Source organism: Strongylocentrotus purpuratus, unplaced genomic scaffold (assembly GCF_000002235.5).
Source record: "Strongylocentrotus purpuratus isolate Spur 01 unplaced genomic scaffold, Spur_5.0 spur5_scaffold_14, whole genome shotgun sequence".
NCBI lineage: Eukaryota > Metazoa > Echinodermata > Echinoidea > Camarodonta > Strongylocentrotidae > Strongylocentrotus > Strongylocentrotus purpuratus.
In genome coordinates, this window is record NW_022145599.1 from 36,813,354 (window position 1) to 36,829,977 (window position 16,624).

A 16,624-nucleotide genomic window follows, 5' to 3' on the forward strand; every position below is an offset into this window, starting at 1 on the left:
TTGTAAGATCAATAAAGTGTTTTTTCTGTCATTCAGTGGAAATTTGTAAGAAGATGAAGTGCATGATACAAAGTAGTTTGGTAAATATATGTTATACTGACCACGCCTGTCATTGAGATTTTCTGTACAACCAGGGCGCATAAATCTACTGTGCAAATTACATCATGTAGTAGATGACCATTGATAATAGGACCAATTCCACCAAATAAAAGCCATATAATTTATTAATATACAATTTTTCCTAATTATTATTTGAGAAAGATATATATATATATAGGTCTACTTTTTTTTCTTTTTTTTTAGAGGGGAATCTAATATATGCTTACTTATTTGCTATGGCTTGAAGTGGGTCTTTTTTTCTAAGAAATCAATTCTGTCTGTTACTTTTCATGTTATACGAACTCTTGGTAAATGACTTTATATTTATAAAGGTTTTAAATACACAATTATTTCGTGCCAACTAGATCTATACTAAATACTAGGAAGTCACTCGATCATGATTTTGAAGAGCGCCATCATGTGACATAATTGGACAGGTAATTTCGCTTGTAGTACATGTGGACTAGGGAGGGAAATTATCCGACTGAAAAATCATCAAAAAAGACAAAATGAGTGCCCGATTCATTCCTCCTGATATACAGGATAATCCAACAGGATGGGGTCCATGTACTATTCCAAAACAATTCAAAGATATTCCTTATCAACCATTTTCAAAGGGTGATCGTCTTGGAAAGGTAAGTCCACCTTTCTTTTCCCGCAACTTCTCCATATGTTTTGTGTGTGAATGGAATACGCATATGAATCAATGAACGCAATGTGCAGTGTGGATGGTCGATGGGAGCAGTGATGGTGCAGTGCAGGGCGTGTGTGTTAATTTTGTAAAAATGAAAGCTATCTCAATCTTAATGTTTAGTAGTTTGGGACATAGTTGTTGCATGGACTCATTTTCTAAAGACAGAGTGGGCTTTGGCAAAGAGTACGACAATAAACATTTCCCCCTTTTTTTGCCAGAGTTTCCCATTCATTCACTAGCTGGTCCGAGAATTAGGATCGTCTTCGTAAACGCGAAAAAAGACGTGTCCGCATAAAACAAGTGAAGCGATCCACGGCGAGACGGCCCGGTGGCCAAAACCGCCCCGCCTAGTACCGACTCAGAAAATGTTAAAGTATAGCTTTAGTTCTTGAAGTGTAGAAAACGAAGATAAATCAAAGTCACTGAAACAAATTCTTGATTGGAGTTGAAGATTTATTAAAATAAACGAAGAATTAATAAATCACGAAGTTCATGTTTTGGGGCTGGGCAACCCAATCGAAACAGATTAGCAACTCATGTCGATCGTAACGGAAGAGAGGTCCCGCTCCAGAGACGCAACTCGGTTTTTATCCCCCCGAACTGACACGCCTCGTCCTTCCAAAAATTGAGGCGTGTCACACAGACGCTTTGCGTAATATCAATCCACTTATAATTAGTTTCCGTATTAAAAGGTCCTATATTTCTTGGCGAATTTACCCCCTCGGATATAAGGCGCTCCGGATGATCCGCATCTCTATTCCTCACATACTTCTTTCACGCACCCACCTGTGTCTCTTACATTCTAATCTCTCAAACAAGAGATGCAAATCACCCGGAGACCCAACAACCCTGGAATATAACAAGGGATAAATGTTGCTATGTCCGTCCACACTAGCGAGCCCACATGCTTCTGGCTATTACACACCTGTAATCCTCACTTCCCCTCTCATACTATTTCGATAGTGTGAACAGACCCGGCAACAAGGAAAAACCCTTCCAATTGTAATACAAATCTATTTCCTAAATTTGCCTAATTAAATTTAAGTCAACTGTGGCGACACGCCCAGCGACACCTAATCCAATCGGCCAAGCCGAAAAAGTAGAGCCAAAATTAAGAGCGCAACGTCTCGGAACAGGTGTTAAAAATAGCATACAAGGAATTCACCATGTATGTTTGTAAACATAGTTCTAGCGAAATCTACCAGGAATTTGCCTTGTACATGTACGTCAATGAACCTTTGAGGAAAACGTAAACACGAGAATATCCATATCATTACAAACTCCCCTACTGAAACGATCTGTCCCATAAGATCGCAACAAAAAAAAATAGAAATTCTCGTCATATATACGTTCCCCTCCAAGTTACACACACGTACATGGCTGCCCAGCCCTAAAACATCTACAATAACTTCATATACATCATATAAAGCCAACATGGCTTCCAAATTACAATATATAAACACACATATCAAACTGGTAATCCAACTCACAAAAATACCCACTAGTTCAAACATACTTAGAAATATCACCTCCCATTAATGACACCCTTTGCATATTAAAACAGCATGACAATATTTTGCAAGTAAATGCACAACCTTAACGCAATAGTCAATTAAACAAACCCTCAAACTCCAAAATTTTCCTTTTTTTTCCCTCCTCTCTTCATCCACATAATTAACCAATTATGTGGTCCTGCCTAAAGAGGCAATAACAAAATTAAAATTTTAATCCAAAAACCTATTATAAATTCCTCGAGTGTCCTATTCGTGCATGGTTAACAAAAACGCCCAAATTTCCCTACAGCAGACTATGAAACCTACCACTATCATGTCTCCAACTACTTGTAATTATAGCCTGAAACTGTTTGCGAAGCTTAGGGAAGTGTCACAACCCCGGCGGTCAGAGCCGGATACCCCAGACCTCCTCCAACCGGTTGTTGGGACTTCTCCTGCCACTTGTAAACATCCATATGTAATCAGAAATTACTTAAAAATTGAAATATACTAGTGATAATACATGCACATTCTCCGAACACTGGAATAGACAACGATACGTGTAACCGGAAAAATATAAAAATTTGTAATATGCAGACCTATGGAATATACAACCAATCTCAACACGTAATTAGGCAAAAATCACCATAACCATAAATGACCCCAAATAAAATCAGGACGGGTGCCCAGCCCTAAAACAGTAAAAGTTTGATAATTAAAATTATTAACTCCCCAATTTGATGTAAACGACTAATTACCGTGATAATTAACCGTCAATATTACGGTCCCTTCAATAAAAATACGAAATATCCGACTGTTCATAGAATATCTCAAAATTTGTAGATAATCAGCGCAAAACTGATTTTGGTAAATTAAAAGGGTTAGAATGTCTACCCTTAGTTTGTCTTTGCGACCTTCTTGGGATGGCACCATCCTGATTCCCTGGAACATTAACATTATCATCTCCAGCTCGCCCTGCTACATCCTCCCCTACTGGATCTATACCTACTTTATCAAAATTAGGAACCAACATATACTCTCCCCTACTGGATCTATACCTACTTTATCAAAATTAGGAACCAACATATACAACATATATACTAAAAGGCCCTAGATCTTATTAATTCATAGGTCTTATTTCTACCTTGATGTCCCCATTCATCATGACATCCTACCAACACATTCTTACGTAAACATTGAGGAAGTAAAACTTGGAATATCTCCCCAAATACAGGGTCTAGCACTCTTCTTACTAACAAACCATCTTTCAATGAAAGGCGAGACCAATGAGTCAACCATGATTTAACATTATCAGGTTCTGAAGGATGTTTGAAGTATTCATCACCGGGTGCCCAATTTTGATGTATCTAATTGTATATAATGCCATACGCAACAAGGCATAGAATCAATTATCATATATAGATAAAGTGTTCTAAGTTCAAGACATACCAGAGATGTCAATCCGCTGCCTGCATCCGTCACCCTCAGAAATACTCCCTCCTAGATGATGTCTGAACACGCCTTAGATCGCCGTAGATACACAGTCTTGTAGTCCCTCTCGATGGCGATGATGTTGTGTCGCGTCGATGTAGTTGACTGCAAGATTTCACGTCTACGGAGATCACAGGACGAACCGTTAGGCTACGCAGAAAACCCGTAGACCAGCTACGAGACCAGCTGAACGTACCTAGTTTCCCGGCACCGCGGCCTTCTAATTCACCGGAACGATGCAAGCATGCAACACTGAAGGCATGTGCCGCCGACCATGAATGAAGTGACGATATCACCTCCCCGCTGACACAAGCAGCGAGCCCCTTCAAGATGACACCCACGCGGCCCTAAAGTACTACCGTTTTCCCAGCATAAAAGAATCACCAGCTACGCTTCCACCGTCGCTTCGTCGCGCTGTAGCTCTGCGGAAATAAGCTCCTGGGCCCCCTCGTCAGGAAACCACCAGCAGAAGAAAATTTCACTCCTCTCAATACTCTTCGATGCTGAGCGGCCGACAAAAAAAAAAGTTAGTTCGAAGCCCAGGGGTTCTTGGACTCCGTCCTCGTGACAACCCCAACAGATCCACATATAACTAGTTGACGGATGTGAGCTAACAAAAATCTCTGCAGCTCTCCGCTGACGTCGCTAATATATCTTGAAGTTCAATGGTAATGGTTGAAGTGATAAACAAGTGTCTTACCCCATCCGTACTACCAATTGAAGCGATCCACGGCGAGACGGCCCGGTGGCCAAAACCGCCCCGCCTAGTACCGACTCAGAAAATGTTAAAGTATAGCTTTAGTTCTTGAAGTGTAGAAAACGAAGATAAATCAAAGTCACTGAAACAAATTCTTGATTGGAGTTGAAGATTTATTAAAATAAACGAAGAATTAATAAATCACGAAGTTCATGTTTTGGGGCTGGGCAACCCAATCGAAACAGATTAGCAACTCATGTCGATCGTAACGGAAGAGAGGTCCCGCTCCAGAGACGCAACTCGGTTTTTATCCCCCCGAACTGACACGCCTCGTCCTTCCAAAAATTGAGGCGTGTCACACAGACGCTTTGCGTAATATCAATCCACTTATAATTAGTTTCCGTATTAAAAGGTCCTATATTTCTTGGCGAATTTACCCCCTCGGATATAAGGCGCTCCGGATGATCCGCATCTCTATTCCTCACATACTTCTTTCACGCACCCACCTGTGTCTCTTACATTCTAATCTCTCAAACAAGAGATGCAAATCACCCGGAGACCCAACAACCCTGGAATATAACAAGGGATAAATGTTGCTATGTCCGTCCACACTAGCGAGCCCACATGCTTCTGGCTATTACACACCTGTAATCCTCACTTCCCCTCTCATACTATTTCGATAGTGTGAACAGACCCGGCAACAAGGAAAAACCCTTCCAATTGTAATACAAATCTATTTCCTAAATTTGCCTAATTAAATTTAAGTCAACTGTGGCGACACGCCCAGCGACACCTAATCCAATCGGCCAAGCCGAAAAAGTAGAGCCAAAATTAAGAGCGCAACGTCTCGGAACAGGTGTTAAAAATAGCATACAAGGAATTCACCATGTATGTTTGTAAACATAGTTCTAGCGAAATCTACCAGGAATTTGCCTTGTACATGTACGTCAATGAACCTTTGAGGAAAACGTAAACACGAGAATATCCATATCATTACACAAGGATTGTTCGTATTTTTGCAGACTTTGCATATTTTCGATGCGAAAAAAGGATTCCGTGATGATTTTCTTGATGCATGTTACATTGACATTGAACAGAGACTTTCATGTTATGAGCAATCAATCCTTGGGAAGATGGTAAACCCATAAAAGTAGACAGTGAACAGTGGGGTTAATTTCTTACACGGAATCCGTTTTTCGCATCTCCAGCGCTTCGTTCGGGAACCCGAAACCCGCAAAGCGTCGAAAGAAAATGTCCTTAGTTTTAGGACGTAATTTGTCCGTGTTCACGAGGATATCCTTGTTTTGCGGACGTTCCTTATTCTCAGACTAGCGCCCCTACTGTTCACATTTTCAGTCTTTAGTCTTTCTGACACCGACAAGTTTGTCTTAACTTTTATTGATTAGCGATTGGACTTTGTTATCCAATTTTTACCAAATATGGATGGAATCAGTTCCTAATTTTATCATTAGATCCAACAGCTTCAATTTTGAGCTTCAATGGAGGGATGAGTTCTACTGACAGTGACTAAACAGTACAGATGCGCACAGGTGGCATGGCAGAGTTCGTAGCCCCACCCCCTCCCCCCTCCCACTTTAGAGACTGTCTCCCATTATCCCATATCAGAGATTTAGCTTACAAAGAGAAATATGAAACAACATCAACAACAAGGCAGGCTTTCCCAACCAAAGTTTTGCCTGTATGAGGTCAGGATCCCATTGATTATGACTTACCTTTGTGTGTGTATCAAAATTCATTTTGTTATAAAGGTAGAACATGAATTTTTAAAGCAGACAGTTCAAAGAGGAAATTTTTCATGAGGAGTCGTCTTCTTATACATTTTCAAATTAAGCCAGTATTATGCAGCAAATGTAATAAAGAAAATTGTTTTCCTGATTAGGCAAAAATAGGGTTTTGGGGGCCTTTGATGGTTTTATTTTTTAAATACTTTATACAAAGAGAGTTTGGATTTTCAATATTTTGTTTTGTTTTTGTGTTTGTGTGCAGGTATCTGACTGGACAGGTGCAACATATCAAGATAAACGTTACCTAGGTAAGGAAAGTGTTCAGAAAACAAAAATCAAAAGGTGTTAAATTGGAATGAGGAAGGAGAATGAACTGATTTACGCAAAGGACAAAGTCCGTTGCAGCAAGGTTCTTGCAAGCACCTTGCAAGTACCACCTTCAGTTTTCTTATTGACATGAAAATATTTCTAGAGAACATGAAAAAGAAAAATTCTGCAAAACCCCGAATAATTATTGATCCACTCGGAGCATTGATTCGGCAAAGGATTCTTTCATATATCTGTCTTGAAAAAAAATACAGTTCCCATGCTCATTTTGACTGATAATTATTATTTCAATCTATTTTTTAGGAAAGTACAATTCTCAGTTTGGATCCGGTAACCAGTATACCTACGTTCATGAGCAAGATGAATCATCCTTCCAGCTGGTGGATACCTCCAAGGTTCAGAAGCCTATCTATATGAGGAACAGGATACGATTCAACCAGGTATAACATATACTGTTGTCTGTAGATGACCTTAAAGTGAACGGTAACATTGTTGAAGACTGATGACAGAAACTGCATATTTTTGTATGAAATGTTGCTTATTATATTCCTTCTACTCTACTATCCCTCTAACATGCAAACAATCCTGAAAAAAAATCTTGAAACACAAAGATATTTGTGGTTTTCTTTGAAGGCATCACCGTGCAACACCCTAGAATAAATTCTCCTAACCAATTTGAGAATTTTCCCACCCATTGCATGAAAATAAGACAATCTGAATAAGGAATAGCATGATTTGTGATGCTTGGTTTGTGTTTTAATTTCAGCGTAACTTACGACGTGAGAGGGAACGCCGTGAGCAGCGTGCGACAGCCGGTATGCAGTCTCTGACTAAAGCTCAGAAGGAGAGGCAGAGGCAGGTCAGGAGGTTGCAGAAACAATACGGAGGTCGAAGGTGGCCAGATAAGAACCAACATGTAAGTAGAGTCTTTTTTTTCTGCCTCCGTTATGAAGTAGACGGAGGAATTATGTTTTCGGGTTGTCCGTCAGTCTGTACGCCCCGTTTGTGGATCGTGTTATCTGAAGAACCGATTGATAGATTCATGCAAAACTTGGGTCATGTATATGTCTTGCAGAGCTAATGAACTGATTAGTTTTTGAGGTCACAAGGTCAAAGTTCATGGGCTCATTATGTATGCAAAAATAGCTTGTGATCACATTATCATTATAACCGATGGACGGATTACCATCAAACTCGGGGACATGTATGTATCTTGCAGAGCCAATGAACCAATTAGATTTGAGGGTTATATCTGGATACATCTCGTTTTGTTCTTCTTTTATTTTCCCATTTTTTTTAAGGTAACATGTGTTGCTTAATGATTTTTAAAAAAAAATCACTTTCATTTTAGAATACTATGAATGCATTGTTTTCCCCTTGCAGTCGCACTCACAGACTGATGAGATAAAAGCCAATGCAATATCATGAACACAAGACATGTTTAGAAGACTGGAGTTCACATCGTAAATTTGAGTCTTGCATGTCATGTGTGACATTTATATCTGAGATTCCACCTATCTAATCGATGGTGAATGAAATTACCCCAATATGCAAAAGATATTGATACATTAAGAGGACATCATGAAAGTGAATAATCTAGCTAGACTTGGAGGCATCAAGCTGGAACAGTGAATGTTTTTCCTTTCTAAAGTCTAAAGCTTCTTTAGAAGAAATGTGTGAGTTCATGTGAATCACAAGTAAAGAATAGCTTCATTTATGTTTTTCTTTTAAATTGTATGTTGCTTTAATTTTCCTTGGTCTTCATGTAGTTACATTATAGATTGAAATAATAATTCTGTTTTCCTTCTTGACGTATAGAACCAGATGAAATCACGCAGTGCGTCTGTGCAGGTCCGCGGTGAGTGGGGAGTCATTGAAGAATTGGATTTCCCTCGACTCAACAAGCTACGTCTACCCACCGTTGAAGATCCTGAAGATCTGTAAGTCTGATGATGTTCAAGTGTGTAGTCTACACTGCCCTAATTAAAGTTCTGGTTTAAAAAAAAAAAATTCTCACAGAATAAAATGAAACTTACACTGAATGTTCAAGATTACAAATAAATGTCATTTGCCAAACAATTTTGGTAGAAAATGTATACAAGCTGAGTAATGAGCATAGAAAGAAAAGGAAATCAAGGTAAGTAGGCCCGACACCATATGTGTAGTCCCATTTACATCTTTCTGTGTACAGTGCTTGCTACTTCAACAAGACTGGGCCAAATTTATTATGATTTTGATGACTCCAGAACCTTGCAGTGCACACCAATACTTTACATGTACATGCTACATGATCATCTTTTTCTGATCCATTCCACACCTTTTCTTTCACAATGCAATCGCATGACCAGAACTCAACTTTATCTTTAATGGCTGGTTTGGCCATTCTGTACGAGAGCAAGTACATGAAGGGCTGCAACATCTTTCTAGTTTACATGGTTCAATGTCAAATTCATTTTTGTTGGGGATGTATTTAGTGTCTTTCGATCAATGATATGATCTGTCATTCAGATATATTCAGTCTGGGGAGTAAGTTCTTACCATCTACATGTATATATTCTATCCAGTAATCATGTTTTAGTTGTAATTTAAAATCTTTTCCAGAGTTTTGAATTGCCTCCTGCTCTAGTTATATTTCCTTTCATTATAAAAAGCAATGTTCATTCCGGGAACCTGTCTAACATATAGTGGTACAGTCAAACCTGCTTTAGTGACCACCTGTCTACAAAGACCGCATCTTTTGTTTCTCTTAAAAGTGGTTTCTCATTGAAACATGTACTAAAGGAACCTGACTACAAAGACCACTTTTTCCCTTGAGCGGTCGCTATAGACGGGTTCGACTGTATAAGTTCATTTTGTTGAGTGGCTGATGATTCATGAAGATTTAGTTTATTCCTCATCATCTCTTGCTCTCTGTCGGTAGCTAGTCTTATTTAATGACATTTATTTTTATTTTTTAGTGTTAAATGTGGAGAGCTGGAGTACTACGACAAGATGTTTGATCGCGTCACCACTAAGACTGAAAAAAGACTAGCAAGGGTCAACAGGTTGTTCCACAAGGTCACCACCACCGATGACCCTATCATTAGAAAGGTCAGTTACAATCACAGATATCTCACAAAACATGTGTCAGATGGATTTACTAGTGTAACAGGACTCTCTGTGCAGTATTGTTGGAAAATTCTCTGAGATTTCATTAATGTTACATTTCAATGTTTATTATTTTACCTGTCATCAAATATTGTTCTTAATATTGGTTCTTCTTTTCAGGCTCAGTGAGTAAAACTGACTGGCATTCCTGTTTCTTCACACCAATAATTTTGTACATGTTTTCCTGATTTATTTTCTGTTCCTCCCAGCTTGCTCCCAAGGGTAATGTGTTTGCTACGGACATCATTCTCGCCAGTATTATGTGCTGCCCTCGCTCTAACTACTCCTGGGATATCATTGTACAGGTAAACACAAATGTCTTTTTATTGTCATATTGGTAATCATTGAGTATTGGTCACATGAAACACCAGGGCCCTGTCTTACAAAGAGCTGATATCAATCTCAACTATGCACATAAAGAGATAGGGGACTGCAAACTTGGGATTGATTGGAGGACTAGCGATTGATTTGGAAGTCTTTGGGGCCCAGAAAATACATATGGATGAATCATGACTGGAAGAAATCATTAGGTATAACTGCTATTATATTGGAACAGTTGATAGTAGCTTTACAGAGATTTTGCTTTGTAGTGGTAGAAAAATCTTATCCTCACATTGGCATGTAACCGTTCATTTGAAATTGAATTGAGTTGACAATTATTTCTATCAGCACATTGTATACCCTCAAAAAATGGAATATTGTAACTAATAAATATATAAAAAATACTTGTCAATTGCGATAATAACATTCAAAATATAAAGAAAATATGAGTGTCTTATTTTAATTGTTTGCAGCATGTTGGTGGAAAGCTGTTCTTTGACAAGCGAGATGATTCAGAATTCGGTAAGTATTGACTATGTTTATGAAGTGTTGCAGTGATGTGAGCACTGAACATGGAGTAGTCTCAGATTTTCAGAATTCAACGCTAGCCTCCCTATCTTTTTGTGCACTATCTTGAATTTGTGTTACTCTTCATTTTTTTCAAACTTGACTTACATTGTTCACATTATCTTAAGGCTCTCCTGTTTTCTTGTTTTATTTGTAGCCCATTCTAATTTTTTGCCAATGATGTTCAGTTATCCCTGTCTGAATTCAGGTCAAATCCTGATATGTGGATATCATTTACTTATCCTGAGGCAACTCCTTTTTTTTAGAGAAATATTACTCTTCTTTTTTTTTCAAACTTTCTTTTTACATATTTAGTTATTAGAATATATTAGGCTTTGTCAACAAGAAAGTGATTATTTCAGTTCAGATGTATTTTCCTAGCATTGAGCATACCTAACTCTTTTTATGATATTTTGCCTAACTCTATGATTTGACCTTTGACCTCTCAGATCTGCTGACGGTGAATGAGACAGCGATGGAACCACCCCAGGATGAGGGAACACACATGAATTCACCGCGGAACCTCGGCTTAGAAGCAACCTTCATCAATCATAACTTCTCTCAACAGTGCCTCAAGATGGTTAGTCACTCTACACAATGGCATGCCCAAAACAGAGAGAAAATTTTTTTAAAATTGGGGGGGGGGGGCTACTTTTCAAGCTTGTTTGCATTAAAATTACACTGCTAAATTTGTTTTGCATTGAACTCTATGCAAATTTTTGGGGGCTCTTTTATGACTTTCGGGGGCTCTTTTTAGCATTTTGGGGGCTAATTTGCCCCTAGCCCCTGTGTATTTTTTCCCTGGCCCAAAATGTGGCTATTTGGAGGTATTTTGTTTCTGTGCAATGTAGAGCAGGGCATCATTTCAGGAAACCATCAAAAGTACAAGTTTGTTGACGACCCGTTGAAACATATGTATTAAATTCAACACTTGTTTCAGTGGAATGTCGGTGAACTTGTACTTCATGGAAGGTTTCATGAAGCGATGCCGAGAACTTCTTTCATACCATACTTATCATCAGTAATGTGATGATTTCCTGGGGTGGTTGTGGTGGTAGTGGTACCGGTTTTGTTGTCGGTGGGGGTAATGTTGTTTGCCTAAGATGTGAGAGGCCTTACATCACTCAGAGTATAGATTATTTAGTTGATTAGTTTGATTGGTTGATTGGTGTTATTTGTAGCCCATTCTAATCTTTTGCCAATGATGTTCAGTTATCCCTGTCTGAATTCAGGTCAATTCCTGATATGTTGATAGCATTTACTTATCCTGAGGCAATTCCTTTTTCTTTCAATCCCACTATTCCTCTTTTTTCATTGAAGCATTTATTTATAATAATGGTTTTCCTAATTGTTTATCATTTTTTGAGAGGGGGGCGTTTCTAAAATTGGTCTTTACCTTTAATGATGTTTGTATTTTGTTTGTTTCAGGGAGGTGAGAAGTTCAAGTTTGAGGTTGATAATCCTTTCATCCAAGATGAGGAAGAATCATTAGTTGCATCAGTTGCATACCGGTAAGTCATCCCTCTCAGTCATCCCCCTCAGATACAGCTATTCTTAATCTCCTTTTTTTCCTTTTCATGATTAATAGTATCTGCAGTTCTAAGGTCTGTATTAGAAATTTTGCTTGTCTGAATTGCATCATATAATATTGATTGACATTAGTTTTATGGGCATGTTGTTACTAAAGTTAGATATGAATTCTAACTAGTTGTTGCATCATAGTATAAATTAATCTGTCTACTTGTGAGAAATAACATTTTGAGGGGAAAATAGAAAAGATTGATTGTCCAAGTTTATTTTAATATGTAGAAATTAAATAAATGTTAATGAACGACATACTCACACCTAAAATCCCATGAATCATCTGTGAACACTGTGCATTATGTACACTCAGTAGAAATTACAATGTTGTGTTCATATGTTTTACAGGTATCGTAAGTGGAACATTGGAGACGATTTGAACGTGATAGTCCGATGTGAACATGATGGCGTGATCTCAGGTTCAAACGGAGAGACACAATTCCTGAACATCAAGACTCTCAATGAATGGGATACTAAGGTATGTTCACTCACCTACTTTTACACCATAGTTACTGTACCAGTTGATATTCTCACTTGCAGATAATTGCATGGATTACAGGAACACAGACATTTTCATGTGTTGTTGCTTGTGAGCTTTTCTTACTTTTTCTCTCACTCATAGTTTCCTATTTTTAGAAAATTGAATCTATTTTCAATGTGATGTAATGATTGAATATAAAATGAGAATTTGTCAATAATGATGATTATCCCTTATCCTAAGCCTGGATGGGAATACTTTTTCACTTTCCTGAGGCCATGTTTCTATATTTCTGGAGATGGTTTAGATCGATTCTGTTTAACATGCACTCAGAAATAAGACCATAACTTGTTAAACCGTTTATGTTAACAGCAAAGCAGCGCAGAGGAATGGCGCCAGAAGCTTGACTCACAGAGAGGAGCTGTTCTTGCTACGGAGCTCAAGAACAACAGTTTTAAGCTCGCCAAGTGGACTGTATGCTCTCTTCTTGCAGGGTCGAATTTCATTAAGTTTGGGTAAGTCTATCCAAGGAGTTGTCTGTGACAATAATATGGTTAGGTTAATAGGGTTAAAAGGAGGCACGATAGCTCAGTCGCTAGAGCAGTGGTCTCGTTATCCGGCGACCCGGGTTCCAAACCAAGCCGATGCGCTAGTGCCCTTGGGTAAGGCATTAATCTTCATTACCAGATCCCTTGGAGAGGACCTAAAGCCGTCGGTCCTATGTTTATTTACTAACAAGCATTTATGCTTTCTTAGCAGTCAGGTAAAATAACCACCACTATCAACCTCTATCTATTTTTGATAGCCCTTGAAAATGAAGAGTGATGTGATTAGGATAAAGATTGATGATACATTTTATCTGATTACTAAGAAAGGAAGGTATACTTGGAAAAGAAGTCACAGGTTGAGCTGTAACTCCAGTCCCATTGAAGGGACTTAGAAATCAATGATGAATGTTTTGTTTGAAAGGCGAATTAATATGGTTTCCAGTCTGGGACCCTCTACCACTGAGCTATCAAGCATACTTAAGAGATGATATCCTTTGCCAATGATGTTCAGTTATCCCTGTCTGAAAACTAGCATAAAGCTTGGTGTGTTGACAGTCTTTACTTTTCCTGAGGCAGTTTATGTTTGGATATTAAAAAGACCCAAAGTAATAATAATGATATAGATTATTTAGGAGCGCTACAAACAATAAGTACCATAGCGCTTACAAATACAAATATATGAAAAGAGGACAAAATTTTACAGTCTCACAGGAAGTAGATCACATAGATTAATGGGGGAGAAGGTAAGTTTGAGGGATCTTTTGAAGGTGGCAAGACAGGTAATTCCCTTATGGAAAGGGGGATGTTGTTCCAAGTCTTTGATGCGGCTACTGCAAAACAAACCAACCCAACTAGAGTAATGATACAATACCATCTGAATTTTTTTGTTTTGTTTAGGTATGTTTCCCGTATCAACCCTCGTGATTCCGCCAAGCATGTGATCTTGGGTTCTCAGCAGTTCAAACCCAGTGAGTTAGCAGCACAGATCAATCTCAACATGGATAATGCTTGGGGTATCCTAAGATGTATCGTTGATAAATGCTTCCAACTTAAAGAAGGAAAATACCTCATCCTCAAGGATCCCAACAAGGTAGGAACAAATCTATTTATTCATCAATTTAATTACTTTTCATTGTTCTTGAAATAGTCTTTTTGTATGGGCTACATTCTTGGGGCTGTCACCTAATTGTGTTTTACAAATTTCACTCTGCATTGTCAATTTAGAGACTTCAATGATTATTTTCAATTAAATTGCTTCTATTCATGAACAGGACAATGTACTGCGACTGAAATGGACTTCAATTTTCCAGTGATTTTTGCACTCTGTAATTTTGATGATTCTGGATAAAAATATGAATAAAACATGACTTAAAGGTGACACTTAAGTGCATAGGGTTGAACGGGGGTTCACAAAACTTGTCATCAATGACAAATGACAGTTTTTGTTAAAAGCTAGTGAAATCCTCGCTTCTGATTGGTTATCAGCAGATTTGTCACTGATTTAAGTCATTTGTCATTGATAAGAGGCTTTGTGAAACGGGTCCCTGATGAGGATTAGAGGTTAGAGAACTGCTTAGAGATGTCTGCTGCAAAATCTGTATTAACAAAGTGATGTGCAGATAGATAGGAGCAAGGAATTTAGATAACCTACTAACTAGGATGTACTACTTCACCATCTACAAACTCTCTTTATCTTTGTATTTTGACTGATTTTGTTACAGCCTGTGATTCGCATCTATGACATCCCTGATAACACATTCAGTTCTGATGAGGATGAAGAGGATGACGATACTGATGATGAGGATGGTGATGGTGAGTAAAGTAATCCTGTATACTTTCCATCGTCATGTTTGTGGGATCTACAGCCATGAATGGTACTATACAGTGCGTCCCAGAAAAAACAAAACCAAGAATTATTGATGTTTATCATAACTTAATCACAATCATAATTAATAAATGACAAATATTTGTACATCTCAGATCCTTCTCTTTCATTTGATGCAACTCATATTATGCATATTTCACGCACGAATGCTTAAAAACTGAGGGTACCAAAAAGTCATTTGGCGGGCGGTATCTCAATTTCAAAGAGAAAATCACTTTTCTAGAAAGTTCATTTTCTGCCCTTTCATATCGTTCCTATTTTCACGAAGTGACGGTAGTGAGGAAAATCTGCACGCAAATTGCATGCGATTTTCATTCACTACCGTCACTTCATGAAAATAGGGACGATATGATGCCTCAATCAGGAAAAATGAGCCAGGAATTAAAACAAAGTTCTGTTTGTTTAAACTTTAAAGTAATGCTTGCATATTCATTATTTGATTAAACAAATTTGTTACACTAGCTGCCTGCTGTAGCAACAAACGGAGTTGACAAAAGACTTAACTCTGTTTCCTTGACAATCATCCATGCACAAAGAAGACAAAAGACTTGATGCAATATGTCAATATTTTTTTCCTCATTGGGCTGGGTCATTGTTACATACATTAGTCATAACAAGCCATTTTAAAGTGTTGATTTTCATGTCACAATTATACCTATTATTTAGACCTTATGTCAATTCACAATGACGGAGACAATTTGTTCTGTATATCAACCTTCATTATTCATGAGCTTTGTTTCAATTTCAAGAAAAAAAGGGGGGAAAATGCTTTTCTTAGGAAAAATACAACAACCAAGTGTCTTTTCATGAGGCAGAGTGTGGCTTTTATACCACAGGGTAGAGTGTTTGTATTGTATAAACATGTTATTGAAGAAATTCAAATTTTAAAATGGTTTTCTTTTTGTTTTGTTCCTCTCCACAGATGAAGGTGATGATGAGTAAAACCATGGACCACATCAATCACACAGATACACATCAAGTGTTCTATATCATTAGTAGTTTGTTAAATCAAATTTTAAATCATCCCTATCTTTTCCTGACTTTTGGTGTACCTTTTATCAATTGTGTTGTAGATTAGATAAACTTAATTTCCTGAATTCATATTTAAATATACTTTATGAAAAGTTAACATCAGTTACTGAATACATCAATGCAGACATAGTTAAACTATTCAAATTTAAAGTGAAATTGGAAAGGGCTCATGGTTTTGGGTAATATCTTCCTTGCAGGTGTTCAGAAAATTGAGAAAATGAAGATTGGTTTCTCGATTCCCTCCCCCCCCCCCCCCCCCCCCTCCCTCCTTACTGGAAAGACTTCTTTTTTTTTTAAAGTATGTACATGGCACAGTTTCTCTGTCTTGTATTGTTGAAGAGTAAAGTTTTGAAGGAAGTAAAAAAAAAAATTTTTCAAATAAAGTGTATATTCAATTTTTCTCAAAGCATAAACAATATAAGCAGATGTACAAAATGATGGATACATACATCTGACAAAGAAAGGTACATTGAAAAATAAGATTCTAGTATTTAGATAAGTTCAACGTACCTCCATCTA

General features: G+C 37.8%; 1 protein-coding gene across 1 annotated transcript; it reads left to right on the forward strand.

The window, feature by feature from the left end:
- Nucleotides 1-515: 515 nt before the first annotated feature.
- LOC592289 (eukaryotic translation initiation factor 3 subunit D) lies at nucleotides 516-16,150 on the forward strand. Its single transcript, XM_030984881.1, has 15 exons — nucleotides 516-734; nucleotides 6,482-6,527; nucleotides 6,850-6,986; nucleotides 7,313-7,462; nucleotides 8,365-8,486; nucleotides 9,504-9,636; nucleotides 9,903-9,998; nucleotides 10,488-10,536; nucleotides 11,031-11,161; nucleotides 12,010-12,092; nucleotides 12,511-12,640; nucleotides 13,013-13,155; nucleotides 14,086-14,278; nucleotides 14,910-15,000; nucleotides 15,996-16,150. The coding sequence occupies exons 1-15, from the start codon at nucleotides 609-611 to the stop codon at nucleotides 16,013-16,015; spliced, it is 1,650 nt and encodes a 549-aa protein (XP_030840741.1). The 5' UTR covers nucleotides 516-608; the 3' UTR covers nucleotides 16,016-16,150.
- The last annotated feature ends 474 nt before the right edge of the window (nucleotides 16,151-16,624 follow it).

Coding starts and splice junctions, on each gene's coding strand:
- LOC592289 (XM_030984881.1), top strand. CDS start 609: ATGAGTGCCCGATTCATTCCTCCTGATATACAGGATAATCCAACAGGA. Junction 735..6,481: donor AGGGTGATCGTCTTGGAAAG/GTAAGTCCACCT, acceptor GTTTGTGTGCAG/GTATCTGACTGGACAGGTGC. Junction 10,537..11,030: donor GCGAGATGATTCAGAATTCG/GTAAGTATTGAC, acceptor TTGACCTCTCAG/ATCTGCTGACGGTGAATGAG.